Source organism: Anguilla anguilla, chromosome 5 (genome assembly GCF_013347855.1).
Source record: "Anguilla anguilla isolate fAngAng1 chromosome 5, fAngAng1.pri, whole genome shotgun sequence".
Classification (NCBI taxonomy): domain Eukaryota; kingdom Metazoa; phylum Chordata; class Actinopteri; order Anguilliformes; family Anguillidae; genus Anguilla; species Anguilla anguilla.
In genome coordinates this window covers 6,090,401-6,110,908 of record NC_049205.1, presented here as the reverse complement: position 1 = coordinate 6,110,908, position 20,508 = coordinate 6,090,401, and the positions used below count along the sequence as shown (strand labels likewise).

The 20,508-nt window shown below is 42.4% G+C and overlaps 2 protein-coding genes across 5 annotated transcripts in view; one reads left to right on the top strand and one right to left on the bottom strand.

The window, feature by feature from the left end:
- LOC118227389 (guanylate-binding protein 1-like) overlaps nt 1–20,508 on the top strand; it is a 38,283-nt gene that overhangs the window by 6,716 nt on the left and 11,059 nt on the right. For 2 of the 4 annotated variants that reach the window (XM_035417785.1, XM_035417787.1), the window contains one exon: nt 11,555–11,748. In XM_035417785.1, the coding sequence (XP_035273676.1) occupies nt 11,555–11,748 (194 nt within the window). Of the gene's footprint in view, nt 1–500; nt 695–1,560; nt 1,934–4,068; nt 4,594–5,160; nt 5,305–5,946; nt 6,137–6,513; nt 6,642–6,727; nt 6,838–7,592; nt 7,787–8,322; nt 8,566–8,833; nt 9,115–9,797; nt 9,999–10,264; nt 10,368–11,554; nt 11,749–20,508 lie in introns of those variants that run through there. The other 2 variants (XM_035417786.1, XM_035417788.1) reach the window with 2 other exon arrangements.
- On the bottom strand, nt 15,678–18,513 carry LOC118227394 (guanylate-binding protein 1-like). Its single transcript, XM_035417793.1, has 4 exons — nt 18,119–18,513; nt 17,612–17,714; nt 16,927–17,105; nt 15,678–16,219 (listed from the first exon to the last, which is right to left on the bottom strand). Exons 1-4 carry the CDS (start codon nt 18,407–18,409, stop codon nt 16,121–16,123), a joined length of 672 nt encoding a protein of 223 aa, XP_035273684.1. The 5' UTR covers nt 18,410–18,513; the 3' UTR covers nt 15,678–16,120.

The window sequence follows — 20,508 nt, the reverse complement described above, 5'->3', positions numbered from 1 at the left end:
GGGCACCTGTTCAGCACCTGTTCAGCGGGGAGCAGATCTGGGGGAGATAGCATGACCCTCTGCGCGCGTCATGCTCTCCCAGCGAAACTCCTCGCCGTCAGGTGAAAAGAAGTGGCTGGCGACTCCACATGTATCGGTGGAGGCATGTGGTAGTCTACACCCTCCCCAGACCGAGAGAGGATAGCGCATTGACCAGGACTGTGTGATACACACGGGGAATGACTACAATTGGGTAGAAAATTGGAGAGAGAAAAAAGAAATACGCCTTCCCTTTTTCAGGTGTTTTTATTTGGGTGAAAGACCCTCTTCCTGTCGAGCTCAAATAAAAATCACTTAGCTATTTTAAGAGCAATTATCATTAAATCAAAAATATGTTTTATTGGATTCAGTCAAACCAAACACATTGAAATCATAAGAAATCAACATCCAAGAAACAAAAAATAATAATAATTAAAGATATTACGACACATTTTGCAATGTTTTATTTTCTTTGCCGACAGAGGAGGAAGCTCACGTGGAGATGGAGAGATTTAAGGCAGAGGTGGCCAGGAGGAATCAGGAAGACGCGGTGAAGCGTTTGGAGGACGCTGAGAAAGCTCACAGAGAGAACGAACAGCAGCTGATGGACAAGTTGGAGAGGGAGCGGCGCGCCATCATCGAGGAGAACCAGAAAGTTCTCGACCAGCGCCTGAAGGTATCCCAGTTCACACGAATGTGTTTTGAGAACGCTGGGGAATTCTCTGGTTAGATTTTCCCGTGGTTGTGAGATGGCAGTATGACAAGAACAGATTTTCCAAATGCAGAAAAATGTCCCAGGTATGTTGTATGCATGTGGTGTATCTACAAAGGACCAGCTTTTGTTGTAGCCCCGCACTACGACAGCTACTCAAGGTCTTGATGTGAAGATCATAGAAAGCTGAGTAAGTGAAACAGGCCTTTTAGTTATGGGCGATAAATAAGCCAGCCCTTCTCAAATACAACTGGAGACCCCTGGTGTACACATTTACTGGAAACCTGGAAACCACCTCCTTATGTGATTAGCATTTAGATTTTTAAAAAATGCTAAAATGTACTGTGTGACTGTCTAACTACACTGTGAGTATGGCTGCACTGTGTGAGTATGTCCAACTACACTGTGAGTATGGCTGCACTGTGTGAGTATGTCTAACTACACTGTGTGAGTATGGCTGCACTGTGTGAGTGTCTAACTACACTGTGTGAGTATAGCTGCTCAGTGTGAGTATATCTAACTGAACTGTGTGAGTGTAACTGCACTGTGTCAGTATATCTAACTGCACTGTGTGAGTATATCTAATTGCACTGTGTGAGTATATCTAACTGCACTGTGTGAGTATAGCTGCTCAGTGTGAGTATATCTAACTGAACTGTGTGAGTGTAACTGCACTGTGTCAGTATATCTAACTGCACTGTGTGAGTATATCTAACTGCACTGTGTGAGTATAGCTGCATTGTGTATATATCTAACTGCACTGTGTGAGTGTATCTAACTGCACTGCAGTAGAGGCTCAAACTTACCTCTTGCTGTGCTTCCGTGTGCAGGAGCAGAGAGCGCTGATCTCCGAGGGGTTCGAGCAAAGAGCGAGGGCGATGGAGGCTCAGGTGCAGTCCTTGCAGCAGCAGTTATCATCATCCAAGAGCAGAGGTGGGGGTGGTGGCTGTGTCCTCCTCTAATTACATCTTGATGGGTGAAGGCGCCGTCCTGCTTGATGTCGTATTTGCAGGTCCACGTCAGTATTAAATATGCAATGATACTATTAGTTACTATTAGTATATGTTTCTTTAGGGAAGACTTTATTTCACCTATAGGCCTGGATCGCCCTGTTTATGCTGCATTTTGGCACAACCAATCTCTTGATCAGTTATGGTTTATGAAAACATGTATTTGAAGTTCTGCTTTTAATTAAACTTGATTTAACTCAATGCATGGTTTGGTGTGGGGTAATTTGCTTTGTCTTTGAACTTTGAACATTTTAGAGAGATCCCTTAGTTTCAGTGACCTGATGTCCACGCTTTTGGCAGTTAGGACCTCCGTTATTTCACCAGTCCGTAACTGAATTTAAAAATGTAAAAATCTCACCTCTTTCTCCTGGAGTCAGTTGTCATACAGTACATTACTGAGAATGAAAGTATTACTCTGATCTGGCTGATTCTGTGTCCGGGGATGTGAACAGGCAAGATTCATTTTTTTCATAGTTTTCAAAGCCTTTTCTGTCATAGTGTCACCTTAATATGATCAACTGCCTAATGAAGAACAATAAGCCGTTTGTTACAGTCAGATCTCTGCACGAAAAACTCCCAAAATGGTCTCTCCTACTAATTCCTTAGCTGTTTGTGTGAGTGTGTGTGTGTGTGAGAGAGAAAGAGAGAGAGTGTGTTTGTGTGTGTGTGTTCGTATGCATGCGTGTGTATGCGTGTGTGTGCGTGTGTGAGAGAGAGAGAGTGTGTGTGTGTGCGTGTATGTATATATGTGTGTGTGTGTATGTGTGTGTGTGTGTGTGATGTGAATGGGTTAAGAGATAACATGCTTTCATTTTTCATAGGTTCCAGTTTCACATAACTTTCCTTAAAGCGATACCTCACTTTCTGGGTTCTGGGCTAGTAGAATATTTTTATTCTTTCTAATGTTACTGTTTTCTTATTATTTTGTCTGTTTTGTCTGACTTTATGTCTCACTACACAATCTTGAATTTGTGATTGTTGTATGTATTTTTATGTTGGGACCCCAGGAAGATTAGCTGCACACTGTGTGCTGCTAATGGGGATCCTAAATAAATAAATGAATAAATAAATAAGTAGTAGCCTGATTTGCTCAATGAATTACGCAAATGTAAAATATTGTTAACACTTCTGCAGAGACACACACACATACATAGTGAAACACATAGACACACATACACTCATGTGTCACCTCAGCAGCAGAAGAGAAAATGTACCCTAGTTTAAGAGTGTTAAACTTACCTCAATGTATTTTGATATTTGATAATGAAATATTGGAATTGATTGTGCCTTTGTTCCATTTTTTTTAAATTATTAAACTGTGAATTTGTATTGCATTTAAAAAATGTAACAGTTACATTTATCATAGTTTTCACTCTTACATACAGTCTGTTAGGAGGTGAACAATTCAGTTTGCCTACTGTATTTTAAAATTATTTGTCATGTCAGTAACCCCTGACAAACATAACCATACTAAATAATAGTACTTTTTACTTTTGATACTTAAGTATTTTTAAAAGCAGGTACTTTTGTACTTTGACTCAAGTCGAAATTTAAATTGAAGACTTCTACCTTTAGTGGAGTAATATTTAGCAAGAGTATCTGTACTTTCACTCAAGTATAGGATTTGTGTACTTCGTCCACCACTGCAGGTGCCACACTTTGTATTAATCTCCAGCATCTCAAATACAGTTATAACAATGAATTTCGTTTTTGCAGTAAGTGAAAATGCACAGGTACGAACAAAATTTGAACATAAGAGGATTATAATACACCTTTGCTCTCTGGATAAATCCATCACATCACAAGACATTAGTTAAATTTTACCATATGAATACAGTGAGTGTTTTAGCGGCACATAACTACAACGTGTTTGCGTTTAAATAGTTTTGTGCCGATTACTGCTTATTCGTAGTATCCTTTATCAAAATAAATTGTAGACTGCACATTAATAATATGATACACAATAACATTGACGGTGTTAATAAAAAATCAGTAATATAAAAAGGTTTCCTATGTTGAACTTCTGACATAAATTGTATTGACGTATAGTCAAAAATATGGAAGAATTAGACAATGGGCTTTTGGCCAAAAATGACCTTGGCAGAATGTGGCTACAGGCAACGCCTTTATCAGTCATCGTGTCACAACAGGTTTATTTAATGGATTAATGCTGGACTTGGAGTTTGTAGTGTGTTTAAATAGTAAGGTCAGTTCAATGAGATTTGAAAGTGAAACAGTTCATTGGGAGTTTCCCAGCTATTTGTTTCGCCTCACCATTCACAGCAATAAAATTCCCTTCCCTTTTTGTTCCAAAAAATAATAATAATTGATTCTCCCAATTTAAAATCCTTGAATACCAGACTACAATAGCACTTTTGATCGCCAGAGCTTAGAATTTGTAATGCACAGGACCTTGACACTTGAAAGTTGAGCAAACTCGAAGGTGCTATTGCAATCAGTTCATTTTGAATTTTTCATTGGGAGATCCAAATATTATTTTTACTTGACAGTGATTGAAATTCAGCATCCACACATGTACCTGGTGGAAATCAGTGATGTATTGTATGAGCACAGTTTTATTGAGGATCCATTAATTTAATCATCTTCAAAAATGTGCATTAGTTTATTGTTTTCATTTAGCTCTTCCTTGGTTTAGGGGGCGTCGTCGGGTTTTCCCAAATTGGTGTGGCTTCACTTTCATTTTGAGAAACCCTGTTTTGGAAAATCAGGCTCATGCTGTCTATATATTTCGAGCACTACATCCTTTTGAACATCAGCGCAACGGTCTCTCTCTGAAAGTGGACACAGTTTGACTGTCTGGGCCACTTGTTACGTGGAGTCTAGCCATTAGAGGTAAATATATTAATATCCGTTCCTTGTGCTTGCATTCAAGGTTATAGACTTGGTATCTGAGTTTATTCTTTTTTCTATTTTTTTTTTTTTTTTTTTTTTTTTTGGTAATATGTAAATAATATTATGTATGTAAAATGTGCCAAACCGAAGGTAGGATTTTTCAGTTGTATTTCATTAATTATTTTTATGTATGTTAAAAAATCATTCAGCATTTTAAAATTTGAGACGTTAAACTAAACATTCTTGGCGTCGAAAGAATTATGCATGTTACTGCGCCATTAAGATTGAGGTCACGTATGTGATAAGTACACTTAAGGAGGACTATCTCCTTTGGTTAACTATGGGGGATGAAATAAATATTTTTTCCTACATTTTCATAAGACGTAGTTTCTTCGTTACATGTTTGTCTCCAGGTTTAAGCGTTACAGAAATGTGGCCAACAACCTTTTATTGGAGACAGCGGTCAGTGTGTTGTTGCAGAGGGAGCAGCGAACCTGTTTTACCGATAATTCTATTCGTCAGATCCCTCAAGCTTCCGTCACTTACGGTTCTCCTTCTTTGTTTAAGCACATGCTAAACGCAGGGACTCATCTGCAGTGAAGAAACATTGACCTCTTCGGGTGGACAAAGGAACTGCAGACATTGTAGTCGGGCTTTTTGGAACACTCATCACCCCCAGCCAAAAATACTGACATCATGGCGGAGGCCCAGGTAACAAGACCACTGTCAGAGATAGAGAGCCAAGAGAGAGAGAGAGATAGAGAGAGCCAGGAGAGAGCTGAGAGAGTGAGAAAGAGAGAGAGACAAAGAGACAGAATCATGTGGCTGATTTTATGGTTCTGTGTAAGCAGTTGACCTGTGTATAACACTCTATATCCAATACTCAGCATCACAGGTTTGAATTTTATGTCATTTCAAGAATTCCTCACATAATTGCACACTCCAGCATTTAACTCTATAATGCCACTGGCTTCAAGTTCCAGTTTTTCATCAGGTTCCACTGTTTCCAATCTGCTACAAAGAGATTTCTATTACATTTGGACTATTACAATGAGCTTTGTGTGTGGATATTGTGAGCTGAGGCATCTTTAAAACTGGCTTCTTTGAAAAGTCATGATACCAGACCCTGTTTGGACACAGTGCTTTAGATGTCTAAATTGGAGAGACATTAAATGTGAGTTTAATGTTTGGCAAAGGCATGATACTGGGTTAGTCCTTAACACTGCACTTCTCTGCAATGAAATACACAATATATCGCAATTCACTGCTCACAATTTTGCCAAATGGACTTTAGAATTGGTGTGGCTGCGAGCGTCGCCAACGTGTTTGTGTGTGCGTTTGCTTCTGTTACAGGGACGGTTTGTGGCAATGCAGAAGCCAATCTGTCTCATTTCGAGTTCCAGCTCAGGTGAAATACAGGTGGATCGGGAAGCCCTGGACGTTCTGAACTCCATCAGGCAGCCTGTGGTGGTGGTGTCCATCGTAGGCATGTACCGCACGGGCAAGTCTTACCTGATGAACAGACTGGCTGGGAAGCATACAGGTATGTTTATATCTCCATCTCGGGGTTTTTCTGGGTTTCTGGGTTCTTTGAAAAATATCTAAACTCTTTTATCTGGGGTTTCCATCTGTGTCGATTTCTTTGCATGTGACATCTGGGTTCTATTGTCTCTGGGTTCTCTATGTGTATTTTCAGGGTTCTAGCGTATCTTGAGTTCTCTGTGTGTGTTTTCAGGGTTCTAGTGTATTTCATTCTGCATGTGTTCACAGGGTTCTCGTGTCTCTGGGTTCTGTGTGTGTGTTTTCAGGGTTCTAGTGTATCTGTATTCTGTATGTGTGCTCAGGGTTCTAGTGTCTCCGGGTTCTCTCTGTATGTTCTGAGGGTTATAGTTTATCTGAGTTCTCTGTGTGTGTTTTCAGGGTTCCCCTTGGGCTCCACTATCCAGTCTGAGACAAAAGGCATCTGGATGTGGTGTGTGCCACACCCTCACAAAGATGACCAAACTCTGGTCCTGCTGGACACTGAGGGTTTGGGGGATGTGGCAAAGGTAGGACACCCTTTTAATGCTAACATCACCAAACAATGCCTGCGCTCTATATTGCATTGAAACTCCAATTTCTTTTTCCCCAACAGGGAGACCAGGCTCATGACACCTGGATCTTTTCCCTGGCGGTCCTCCTGAGCAGCACGTTTGTCTACAACAGCATGGGCACCATCAACAATGAAGCTGTGATGAGCCTGCAGTATCCTAGCAACCATATAAACTTTACACATGTGTAGAGATGAGCCTGCAGTATCCTAGCAACCATATAAACTTAGCGCATGTGTAGAGATGAGCATGCAGTACCCTAGCAACCATGTAAGAGTAGTGCATGTGTTGAGATGAGCATGCAGTACCCTAGCAACCACGTAAGCTTAGCGCATGTGTAGAGATGAGCATGCAGTACTCTAGCAACCATGTAAGAGTAGTGCATGTGTTGAGATGAGCATGCAGTACCCTAGCAACCATGTAAGAGTAGTGCATGTGTGGAGCAGCAGTCAAATGACCCAATCGGGTATTACAGGTTTTACACCATCCTTAGGTTTGATGTCAGTGTTAAATAAAATGTCTGTCAATACTTAACAGCAATTAAAGGGTAGGCCAGTTCTGGTCAGCTGGTCCAAGGTCCATAGCAGGTCTGCAGGAACTCGAGGAACCTCTTCTTTGAAGTCGGGGTTGCAACGGGTTCCAGTCGAGACGACTTGGATGTGCACACATTCATACTTCCTGTTTAACTTTCCTGTTTTGCTAATTTTGCCATAGAAATCTTTTTATTTTTGATTAGTCAGGCATTTACGTCATTAGCCATGTGACTGGGCGAGCATTTCAAGCGACAGTTCAGATGTTGCTGTTAGAGTAGGCATTTTAGTTTTCTCGAGTGAATTCCATTTGCTACCATTAAAGTTTACCATGGTCCTGTCACACACCTCCAGCAGTCCTTCCTTAACGATTCCACAGCCACGTGACAGAGCTGACCGAGCACATCAAGGTGAAGTCCAGCGAGGAGAAAGAGGACGTCATGGCTGAGAAATTCATCCACTTCTTCCCCACCTTCGTCTGGACTGTGAGGGACTTCACTCTGGAGCTGAGGATTGACGGAGAGGCGGTCACTGCAGACGAGTACCTGGAGCACTCCCTGAAGCTGGTGAAGGGTAGGGTGTGCGGGGTCAAAATTATTCGCGGAAGCTGGGTGCCATTCAGTTAAGCGAGGCGTTATTGATGTATCGTGGCGAGAGTGGTTGTGTGTGACTGTGAATGCATAACAAGTCATGGACGGCTGAGAGAAACCCTCCCACTCGGGGCAGCACAACTTGATCGCCATACTGCAGGGCTTCCGGCCACATAGAGTTCCTCTTGGAACTGGCAAGCTGGGCTTGTAACCTGAAGGTCACAGCTTCGATTCCTGGATGGGGCACTGCCACTGTACCCAAGGTACTTAACCTGAACAAGGTACTTAACCTGCATTGCTTCAGTATATATCCAGCTGTAAAAATGGATGCAATGTAAATGCTATGTAAAAAAGTAGTGTAAGTTGCTCTAGATAAGAGCTGCTGAAAAAAAAAAAATAAAGCCTGGCAAAGCCTGATTTCACACCGAACCGTGGAGTTCGTCCACACTGGCTGACCCTGGCCAGGATGAGCCGCCGTTCAGCCCGCTGAAAAGGCTGTTCTGCGTTTGTGTTGTCAAGGCAACTCCAAACACGTGGCTTACAGCAACGGGCCCCGGGAGTGCATCCGGAGCTACTTCCCGACCCGGAAGTGCTTCGTGTTTGACCAGCCCGCCTCCAAGGAGAAGCTGAGGATCATCGATGAGCTGACTGATGCCGACCTGGAGCCGGCCTTCGTGGAGCAAACGCTCGAGTTCTGCAGCTACATTTTCAAGCGCTCCAAAGAGAAGACGATGACCGGAGGGTATAAGGTCACCGGACAGAGTAAGCGTGTAAAACATCTCATCACCGAACGACTGTCATGGGATTATTTTTGGGGGAAAATACACTATTGACAACAAGCAGAGAGATGATTTAAAGGACAGGATGAAATTGCACAAATGTGAAATTATTAGAGAAGGGTATGCCAGGAAAAGTCCACAGTGTCTTGATATTTCCAAAAGGTGTTGCTGATACTGAAGCAAATTTTTTTTAAATTAAAAAAATATATATTTTCTCTTTCGTCTGCTCCTGTCTGCCTGTGTGACTCCAGTGCTGGGGAACCTGGCGAAGATGTACGTGGACGCCATTCGTAGCGGGAGCGTCCCGTGCTTGGAGAATGCCGTGGCGGCGCTGTCTAAGATCCAGAACTCGGCAGCAGTCGAGGAGTCTTTCGCCCTCTACAGGCGGCTGCTGGGAGAGCGGGTGAAACTGCACACCGAGACACAGGAGGAGCTCTCCAGCGCTCACGAGGGCTGCCTGAAGGAGGCGCTGCAGCTCTTCATGAAGCGCTCCTTCAAGGACGAGGACCAGAGCTTCCAGAGACACCTCATGGTGAGATAAATATCAGAGTAGTCTTTTCTGAGCGAATGAAATGAAAACATTTGTATTGCACTACATGATATACAAGTTCTTCCATCCATTATCTATCCATCCATTATCTATACCCGCATGGTACTGGTCAGGGTTGCGGGGGATGCTGGAGCCTATCCCAGCGTGCACTGGGTGAAAGGCAGGAATACACCCTGGACAGGTGGCCAATCTATCTCAGCGCACACTCACCATTCACTCACACACTCATGCCTATGGGCAATTTAGAGTCTCCAATTAGCCTACCTGCATGCCTTTGCATTATGGGAGGAAACCGGAATACCCGGAGGAAACCTGATATATAAGTGTAATACAATTTATGTATTAATTCCATTGTTTATATAATTTTTTTTAACCAGACATAATTGTTTTTTTAACCAGAAAACAGTGGTTTTGCCTTTTAACTCTTTTTCTTTTGCAAATGTGTAAACCGGCTTACTTGGTTTTATCAGCAGAAAGAAATTGTAAATGTTTGCTAACTTTAACATGCAAGTTCCCTTAAAGGTGTACAATGGAAAAGAGATAGTTAGCTCAGAATTTAACGATTAAACATATCTGCCCATGTGTGCCATATGCGTCCATTGGCACATAAATAAGGTGGCACGTGTCAGTTTTGATGGTGTTCTGTTCCTGCTTTGTCTCCACAGGGACAAATAAAAGCTGAGTATGATGGGAAATGTAGTGAGAATGCAGTGCTCTCCCAGAGTCACTGCACTGCTCTACTACAACAGCTGTGGTCTCAGATGGACTACGAGTCATTCATGAGACCTGGCGGATATGCGGACTACAGGGTCCAGCTGGACTCCATTGTCCAAACCTACAGAGACACACCTGGGAAAGGTGTACAGGTATCTAAACTCAAGAGCCCTCAGACATTTATTTGAACCTAGAATGAATCACCTGGAAGAACTGGGGGTCTGGATAGAGCTTAATAAGTCTGCCATGCATTTATTTTGCAAGCTTTATTTTATAGTATTACCCTCTGATTGAAACCTGTGATTTATTCCTGAGTGTGTGTGTGTGTGTGTGTGTGTGTGTGTGCATGTGTGTGTGTCTCCCTCAGATACCTGTCATATCCAGGTGGCTTATTGAGCATTTTGGTTCTCACTGACAGGCAGAACAGACTCTGAAGACCTTCATGAAGGAGAAAAATGCTCTGGGTGCCTCCATCCTGAAGGTTGACAGGAACCTCACAGAACAAGACAGGAAGCTGAAGGGTAAGGCCGATTCGTCAGGGTCTGTGTTCAAGCCGACTTTCCACCAAAGCCCCATTCCGGCGTCCTGAGACAGTTCACAGATTCCCAGATAACAGAATTTGCCTGGGCTGGATCCGTCTTGAGTTCACGGAAACATCCAAAACCGGATCCATAAAAAGCATGGACGTAGATCCTGGTGGTTCAGAGGGGACAGGGGAGACATCAAATGCCCCCGCCCCCCCCAAAAAAAAAAAATAAATTAATAAAATTTCCTATTTGTTGTCCTCCCGAAGTTGAAATAGGATCCACGATCCTAAAAGGGACTTGGTCCAACCCCAAAACCTGGCCAATGTCGGCAAAGATACACAGTGCCCGAACATGGGTCATATGCAGGCCAGTTCTGGTACACATCCAAAAATGTATTAATTACCTTCAGTCCAGATTGTGATGGACCCGCAAACAGACAAAATTGTTATGCGCATTTATTACTTCCTGACTGAATTGACTGCTGGCTTTGAAGTTTACTCTTAGAAATACGCCCCATCTGGGGCCGTCTGGGTAGTGTAGAGGTATAAGAGCTTGCCCACCACCACAGAGACCCGGCAGCGGTACTTCCAGCTTGGTGAGACGTTCCTACGAACACGATTGGCAGTGTTCGCGGGTGGGAAGCCGGTTAGGGTATGAGTCCTGATCGTTGCATTAGCGACTCCTACTGGTGCGCCTGTTCAGCAGGGAGGGGATCTGGGGGAGATAGCATGAACCTCCGCACGCATTATGCTCTCCCAGTGAAACTCCTCGCTGTCAGGTGAAAAGAAGCGGCTGGCGACTCCACATATATTGGAGGAGGCATGTGGTAGTCTACGCCCTCCGCAGACTGACAGAGGATAGCGCATTGACCAGGACTGTGTGATACGCACGGGGAATTGGTATAACGACTAAAATTGGGGAGAAAATTGGAGAGAGAAAAAAGAAATACGCCTTGCCTTTTTCAGGTGTTTTTATTTGGGTGAAAGACCCTCTACCTGTTGAGCTCAAATAAAAATCACTCAGCTATTTTAAGAGCAATTACCAATAAATCAAAAATATGTTTTATTGGATTCAGTCAAACCAAACACATTGAAATCATAAGAAATAAACATCCAAGAACAAAAATGAATAATAAAAATATTATGACACATTTTGCAATGTTTTATTTTCTTTGCCGACAGAGGAGGAAGCTCGTGTGAAGATGGAGAGATTTAAGGCAGAGGTGGCCAGGAGGAATCAGGAAGACGCGATGAAGCGTTTGGAGGATGCGGAGAAAGCTCACAGAAAGAATGAACAGCAGCTGATGGACAAGTTGGAGAGGGAGCGGCGCGCCATCATCGAGGAGAACCAGAGAGTTCTCGACCAGCGCCTGCAGGTATCCCAGCTCACACGAATATGTTTCAAGAACACTGGGGAATTCTCTGGTTTGATTTTCCTGTGGTGGTGAGACAGCATTATGACAAGAACAGATTTTCCAAACGCAGAAAAATGTCCCAGGTATGTTGTATGCATATGGTGTATCTACAAAGGACCAGCTTTTGTTGTAGCCCCGCACTACGACAGCTAATTCAGCTACTCGAGGTCTTGACGTGAAGATCATAGAAAGCTGAGTAAGTGAAACAGGCCTTTTAGTTATGGGCGATAAATAAGCCAGCCTCAAATACAACTGGAGACCCCTGGTGTACACATTTACTGGAAACCTGGAAACCACCTCCTTATGTGATTAGCATTTAGTGATTTTAAAAAATGCAAAAATGTACTGTGTGAGTATGTCTAACTACACTGTGTGAGTATAGCTGCACTGTGTGAGTATGTCTAACTACACTGTGTGAGTATAGCTGCACTGTGTGAGTATGTCTAACTACACTGTGCGAGAGTATCTAACTGCATTGTGTGACCACATCTAACTGCACTGTGTGAGTATATCTAACTGCACTGTGTATATATCTAATTGCACTGTGTGAGTGTAACTGCACTGTGCCAGTATATTTAACTGCACTGTGTGAGTATATCTAATTGCACTGTGTGAATATATCTAACTGCACTGTGTGAGTATAACTGCACTGTGTATATATCTAACTGCACTGTGTGAGTATAACTGCACTGTGTATATATCTAACTGCACTGTGTGAGTATAGCTGCACTGTGTATATATCTAACTGCACTGTGTGAGTATATCTAACTGCACTGCAGTAGAGGCTCAAACTTACCTCTTTCTGTGCTTCCGTGTACAGGAGCAGAGAGCGCAGATCTCCGAGGGGTTCGACCAAAGGGTGAGGATGATGGAGGTCCAGTGCTTGCACCGGGAGTTAGGGTTAGGGTTAGGGTTAGCGTCCATGAGCAGAGGTGGGGATGGAGGTCTGGTTGGTTGTGTCCTCCAATAAATACATCTTGACGGGTGAAGGCGCCATCCTGCTTGATGTCGTATTTGCAGGTCCACGTCAGTATTAAATATGCAATGATACTATTAGTTACTATTAGTATATGTTTCTTTAGGGAAGACTTTATTTCACCTATAGGCCTGGATCCCTCTGTTTATGCTGCTTTTTTGCGCAAACCAATCTCTTGATCAGTTATGGTTTATGAAAACATGTATTTGAAGTTCTGCTTTTAATTAAACTTGATTTAACTCAATGCATGGTTTGGTGTGTGGTAATTTGCTTTGTCTTTGAACTTTGAACATTTTAGAGAGATCCGTTAGTTTCAGTGACCTGATGTCCACGCTTTTGGCAGTTAGGACCTCCGTTATTTCACCAGTCCGTAACTGAATTTAAAAATGTAAAAATCTCACCTCTTTCTCCTGGAGTCAGTTGTCATACAGTACATTACTGAGAATGAAAGTATTACTCTGATCTGGCTGATGTGAACTGGGGATGTGAACAGGCAAGATTTATTTTTTTCATAGTTTTCAAAGCCGTTTCTGTCATAGTGTCACCTTAATATGATCAACTGCCTAATTAAGAACAATAAGCCGTTTGTTATAATTCTGAGGTTGCTATAGGGATTGGAGTAAATACCAGCATACACAACACAATGTCCCCAGAACTGGATTGCAAATCAGTGGTCACAATTCAGAAAGTGCCATTCTGGCACTAACTGGCAATTCAGTTCAGTTTATATGTTCAGGCAAAGACTTCACTTGGTTTTCACATTTTATTTTCACACACAATTAATCAGAGGTGGGTAACCCAGCTTCAAAGAGTAAAAAGATTGACCATGTGTTTGCTCCACCAACATGCACTAAACCAGCTGATTACAATAATTAGTTCTCCGATCATGCTGAAGAGTTATGCTAATTAGAATCAGCTGGTTTAGTGCATGGTGGTGGAGCAAATACATGGTCAGTCTTTTTACTCTTTGAAGCCAGGTTACCCACGTCTGCAATTAATTGACCTTCTGTAAAAATGAAATTGTGTACGACAATCGTCCTTTTGTAAATGGAGGTAATTTTTCTCACCATTGCTATTTAAATAATTTAACTGTTTGATTATGCTTCACCGTGGTTTGTAACTACTTAAATGATGTAACCCCTTCACACCAATAAACAGTGGTGTGAGTTGTGGCGATTTGGGTGGTGGTGTAGTGTAGTGGTTAGGAAAATTAGACTGTAGACTCAACCTTCCAGCTGGGGCACTGTCATTGTACCCTTGAACTGGGTCCATCACATTAATTATGCACTTATAAATAGATTGTATCTAAAGCATGAACGCTGTAGGAGAGTGTGCCAAATATCAAAAATTAACAGGTATTAAGATGACTGATAAAGCCAAAATGTACACCTGTAATTAAGTGTTGATTTTATTCATCAGGGATGCATTATTGATGTTTACTTTCATTGATGCGTAATTTGACTGTCCTTCTGGGTTACAGAGCCATATCTGGGATGACTGATAGCCATTTGTCCTTTATTTTTTAAAAATGAGATCTTCATACATTTATTCTTTTTCTCTCTGTTGCCAAGGCCAGTTTTCCAAGCTTGTGATTATTAGAGTGGTAATCACTGCAGGAGTCGGGATTCACATTTATGGCGGTGGTCCTGAAGGGAAAGGTCAGGGGTCAAGTGACGGGCCTGTGAAGCTTTTAGAGGTGAGGCCCCCTGAGTGAGCCGCTCTTTCCTGGGTCAACAGACCGCCTGTCAAATGTGATAAAATCCTGTCTTTGAAACCTTGGAATACACAAGGTACAGCGGGAGCTATAAAAAAATATATTATAAGATACTTAATAAACCATAAACAACTGACATTTACGCTTCCTTGTAAATGTATTGTAATTTAGGGCAGTATCGAAGGCACATGTACTAACGGGTGCATTTAAACGGAGGCCAGCAGTGGCAGATAACAATCGTAGTTGGTATGTGGCCCCCCTTAAAGCCCCACACCAGTAAAAAATTTCATCGGGCCTTAGAAGGTGACTCTTTTATCCCCGAGCCGTCTCCCATGGCGATGGGCGCAGAAAGAGGGCAGGGCGTCGGTCCTTCTCGCTGCGCTCGCCCGCACATGAAAGCAGCGGCTAAAGCGCATTGGCGGGGCACCAGGGGGCTTTTTGGAGGTTCTCCGGGTGTTGCCATTGGAGACAGCCCTGATGGGCAGCTCTTTCGCATCCCCCGGCAACAGTGGCTGGGCCCAGCCCACTGGAGGTGAGAGCATAGACTGCAGACATAATATGAAGGCTTGAGCAATGAAGTCAGATCTCTGCACGAAACACTCCCAAAATGGTCTCTCCTACTAATTCCTTAGCTGTTTGTGTGAGTGTGTGTGTGTGTGAGAGAGAAAGAGAGAGAGTGTGTGTGTGTGTGTATGTGTGTGTGTGTGTGTTCGTATGCATGTGTGTGCATGTGTGAGTGAGAGAGAGAGTGTGTGTGTGCGTGTATGTATGTATGTGTGTGTGTGTGTGTGTGTGTGTTCGTATGCATATGTGTGCATGTGTGAGAGAGAGAGTGTGTGTGTGTGTGCATGTATGTATGTATGTGTGTGTGTGTGTGTGTGTGTGTGTGATGTGACATTTTTCACATAGGTTCCAGTTTCACATAACTTTCCTTAAAGCAATACCTCACTTTCTGGGCTTTTAAAAATATTGTCTTAGTTTTAGTATATGTTTGTATTGGCCCAGACGGGCTTTATCTGCCACAAAGAATATATTGGATACATGTATATGTCTGTATGACACATACAATGATTCATAAGATTAACGCAGACAATGCAATAAAAAAAATGTAATTTCTCAGACATGACATGGCAAACCCTACAATTTAACATTCTTTTTGATAATGATGAAGTATCCACAAGATTTTTTTTTTTTTTTTCATTTTCATTGAGGGGAAAAAACCAGCATTATACAAGCATGTACCACCCTCAGCATTTACATCTGATGCCAGAAAATGATTACTCAATGGGTTAAATGATGGAAACAATTGCATATTCCGCTTTATGGAGAGTTTGTAGGTGGTAAACAAGTCTACATTTGCTAAAGCTTTACAAAACAGCATGTTTCTGTGGTCCACGTAAGTACTGCAAATGCACATAAAAACAGGAAAAATAATTCATGCAAAAGAGCACAGCTGCGCCACTGCTAATGCTAAACCCACACTTTTAATCACTTTGCAAAAGGAATGAATCCACTTCATAAAGAAGTCCAACAATTTGGCTCTATGAGACGTACAATTAGGCTGTACAGTTTGCATGATTCCTCATTTTTCCCACCTTACTTCAACACTCAGGAAAGGACATGGCCTTTGTCAGTCCCGTTCTCTATGACACTACACAAGTAGTTCTCTCCACAATGCGCTCATGTGTCTCAATACGCTCGATGATCCTAGTGGGCCTTTCTGCCAGTCGGACCAATTGCATCTGCATGAAATTAAAATGGAGGATGAGGAGAAAATTAATCTTCCTCCTGATGTCACCTATTTGACTTCAAAGACAAACTGACAGGAGTAGAAAGCATCAAATAATTTGTTACTCTACTCAAGCACATCATAATATACGTTACTTCAGCATTTTTATGTGTATCTTTTCTTTTACTCTACTACATTTTTAAGCAAAACATTCTTATCACTGGCATGGTGTACTGGAACAGCAGTGTAGCTGTGTGTATATATATTGGTACGGTAGTGTAGCTGTGTGTATATTGGCATGGTAGTGTAGCTGTGTGTATATTAGTACAACAGTGTAGCTGTGTGTACATTGGTAGGGTAGTGCAGCTGTGTGTATATTGGTATGGTAGTGTAGCTGTGTGTATATTAGTACGACAGTGTAGCTGTGTGTACATTGGTGTGGTAGTGTAACTGTGTGTATATTGGTACAGTAGTGTAGCTGTGTGTATATTGGTATGGTAGTGTAGCAGTGTGTATATTGGTACAGTAGCGTAGCTGTGTGTATGTTGGTACAGTAGTGTAGCTGTGTGAATATTGGTACGGTAGCATAGCTGTGTGTATATTGGTACAGTAGTGTGGCTGTGTGTATATTGGTATGGTAGTGTAGCAGGTGTATATTGGTATTTGTGTGGCTGTGTGTATATTGGTATGGTAGTGCACCAGACTGGGTTCATAATGTACCCTCAGTTGCTGGTTATTCCTCTGGAATTCTTCCCGGTCCATCTCCATTTTCTCCATCAGTTGCCTCTCGTTCTCCTGGCGAGCCCTTTCTATATCATTCGTTCTTATCACCAGAGCCATCTGCTGTTCTCGGGCTGCTGCTGCTCTCTGCTTCTCCTCCTCCAACTGGGCTCTCTGCTCTGTGGGACAAAGCAGCAGATCGGTGACCTACCATCCAAATCCAGCGGTTAGATGCTTCTTCACTTGTACAATGCATGTATGCCCAATTTTAATACCATTTACTTTTTTACACTGAATTAGTTTTTTGCGCATGAGTTCATTACTTACATAAGCTCAAATGATTTATACCTCTTTTTGCCATAATCATCTGCATGAAAAAACAACAAAAAAGGCATTTCCCACAATTCTATGCTGTCACACAGTGTGAGAGCACACTTCCTACGATTTGTGACCCCTAATACAGAATGAACATCACTTCAGCGGGTCTCAGTGGGGCTGTTGACTTCCTTAGAGTTTATGAGATCATGTAGTACCTGAAATACATTCCTTGAAGTTTATGAGATTATGTAGGACGAGAAATACATTCCTGTAATTTTATGAGATCGACTAGGACCTGAAATACTTTCCTTTAAGTTTATGAGATCATGTAGGACCAGAAATACATTCCTGTAAGTTCCCATCTCACCCTTAAGATGCCTCTGTTGTTCTGACATTGTCTCATCTGTTGTCAAAATGATTTTCCCCAGTCGGTTTTTCTCGCTTAGGTAGTTGTCCAAGGCTTCCTCTGCCTGTAACAGGGTAACGAGAACATTAAGGATGCTAATGTCCAGCTTATCACGGGACCATTCCATTGTGGTCCAATACACACTGCATAACAACCAGACATGTTCACCGCATATGCACCAAACTAGCATGCCACAAAGGCATTTTATTGAACTGGCTTTATCAGTTGTCATCACGGGGGTGAGCCAAACTGAACCAAACCCTGTGACTAAACTAAATACATACTGAACAATGAATGCAAAGTGTGACTGCAGCCATCTGGTTCAAAGACAGAAACAGTCTCACCCCTAACATCAAAACCAACATCACAGATGCCATTTACTGAATCAAACCTTTAAAAGGAGAATGGCGCCAGAACTGGGGGCGCTAGCGCTGCTAAAGGCCAAGAGCAAGCCAGGGAGTGAGTTACCTTCACCCCTTTGGCCGGCTTGTTTCTGTATAATTGAAGTAAGTTGTTCAGGTGCTCCTTGAACTGCTGATATCCCCCAGGCTTCATATAGGATTCCACCGGGTCCATGTCATCTTCCAGCTGGAGGAGGAGAGCTGCGCAGTGCTTTCGCGACATCTCCTCATTCTCCACACACTTCTCCTCGTACGCGTTCTTCACGCGCTCCTGCCAATGACAGACAGACACACCAGCAGGCAGGTGGACACAGACTCCCCTGACGAAGCAGAGGTCAGCTCCATATTCTTCATACATTGAGCTGGGGAACCATGTTAGCACAAATCAATCATTACAAGAGCTATGCACACCGCAAATGAGCACTATGTATCTCAATTAAGTTGTGTTGTTTGCTCCCGTAATGTAATAAACAAAATAATAATAATCCAAATAAATATAAATGGTAAAATGATCCCCCTTTTAACAGAAAATATGTTAACATGCAACAGTGTTCCACACAGTTAACTCCCTTCTCCTGTAAACATTGTGGCTTTCCACAGACAAGATTTGGCGACCCATATGCTAAAACGTGACATGCTAGCATATAATCAGATTTAAAGCAACCTTTAGACATTCTAGGGCTTGTGTAAATTCTATCTGTGAGAGAGGCACAGCTTTCTGCAGAGCTGCACAACAAGGGATTATTTGTATCAGGATAACAACTTCTGCTCTTAATTATTTAATTAGTTTAATCATATCTTGATCCGACACATTTTTTAATCATCAGCTACTACTGCAGACTGCAGTGTCCCAACTGTTTTACTGTGGTCAGTTACAGGAGTGAACAACACTACTGTAAATGGCTGGTTAGAAAAGTTAGGCAGGGAGGTTGGGATACAAATTGGAATGAAATCAAGCTGGGTACACTAGCCATCCTATAGAATGGAGGTTTGCACCTCTGGCTTTGTGAGTGAACACTCCACCCAGAGACAAAACAGGCCTACAAAACATGAGTGCTGCTTGATACTTCTGGTCCTCATCCTTGAAGGAGCGCTTCATGAAGAGCAGCAGCGCCTCCTTCAGGCAGCCCTTTTGAGAGCTGGAGAGCTCCTCCTGGGTCTCAGTGTGCAGTTCCACCAGCTGTTCCATCTCAACTTTGCAACTGGACCCCATCTGGGCATATTACTGTATATATAAGTCCTTGACCTAAGCTGGTCAAATGTGTGAAAGAGGCTCATTTATTTTTCATTCATGTTAGACAAAGGTGTGATACTGGGTTTGATTAACAAGACAGCTAGCTCCTCCTTACTAGAACACTTCACAGTCTACTATGAAACACAGAATTATTGTTGTAGCAGACTTCTTGTTGTAACAGCGGCCCCTAGTGGCAGGTGCCACACTTTGTGCATTAGTTTATTGTTTTCATTTAGTTCTTCCTTGGTACAGAGGGCGTCGTCTGTTTTTCCCAACTTGGTCTGGTTTCACTTTCAATTTGAGAAACCCAGTTCCGGTAGCTAAATCAGGCTCATGCTGTCTATATGTTTTGAGCAGTACTTCATTTTGAACATCAGCTCAGTCTCTCTCTGAAAGTGGACACAGTTTGACTGTGTGGACCACTTGTTACGTGGAGTCTAGCAGTTAGAGGTAAATATATTAATATCCGTTCCTTGTACTTGCATTCAAGGTTACAGACTTGGTGTCTGGGTTTTTTGGTTTTGTACACAATATTATGTATGTAAAATGTGCCAAACTGAAGGCAAGATTTTTCAGTTGTATTTGGTTAATTCTTTTTATATATGTTTAAAAATCATTCATTCAAATTTGAGAAGTTAAACTAATCACCATTGGCGTCAAAAGTATTACTATGCGTGTTACTGCGCTATTAAGATACAGGGCACGTATGCGACGGCGCCGGATTGTACCATGTAGTGGGGGTACACGAAGGGAAAATCACTCTAATGAAAGTTAGAAGAACTCCATGCAACATTGCGTTTCAAAAACCACAGCACTTTATTTACAGTGTATTTTGAGATTAATTGTGTGTCTACAATTTTTTTTTTTATTTGAACTGAAATGTCGTGACATTGATGCTCTCGTCTAGCTGGAAGTGCCGCCTGGCGCCTGCTTCAGACATGCAGGGCGACTGCAACAGTCAGTCGGTTTACATGATGCGTGAAACAGTCGAATTATTGCTTTAGTCCGGCTAAAACTGGACTTTTAAAAATCATGTAAACACCTTAATCCGTCTGAAATCGTACGAGTTTTTCAAAGTCGGACTAACATACCTAGATAATGCGGTTGGGGGTCGATTTACTACGGCATGTATACGCTTGAATCGGCCTGAAATTGGACTAGGCGTTCTGCGCATGTTCTGGAATTTACATAGCAACTACTGTGGTCAAGCGGAATCGACAACG

Bases quoted from the DNA above. Each gene is read 5' to 3' on its own strand.
- LOC118227394 (XM_035417793.1), bottom strand. From the start codon at position 18,409: ATGTATGAAGAATATGGAGCTGACCTCTGCTTCGTCAGGGGAGTCTGT. The intron at 17,715-18,118 runs GTAACTCACTCC...ACCCTGTTACAG, and splicing joins AGCCGGCCAAAGGGGTGAAG to GCAGAGGAAGCCTTGGACAA. The intron at 17,106-17,611 runs GTGAGATGGGAA...TTTGTCCCACAG, and splicing joins ACAACAGAGGCATCTTAAGG to AGCAGAGAGCCCAGTTGGAG.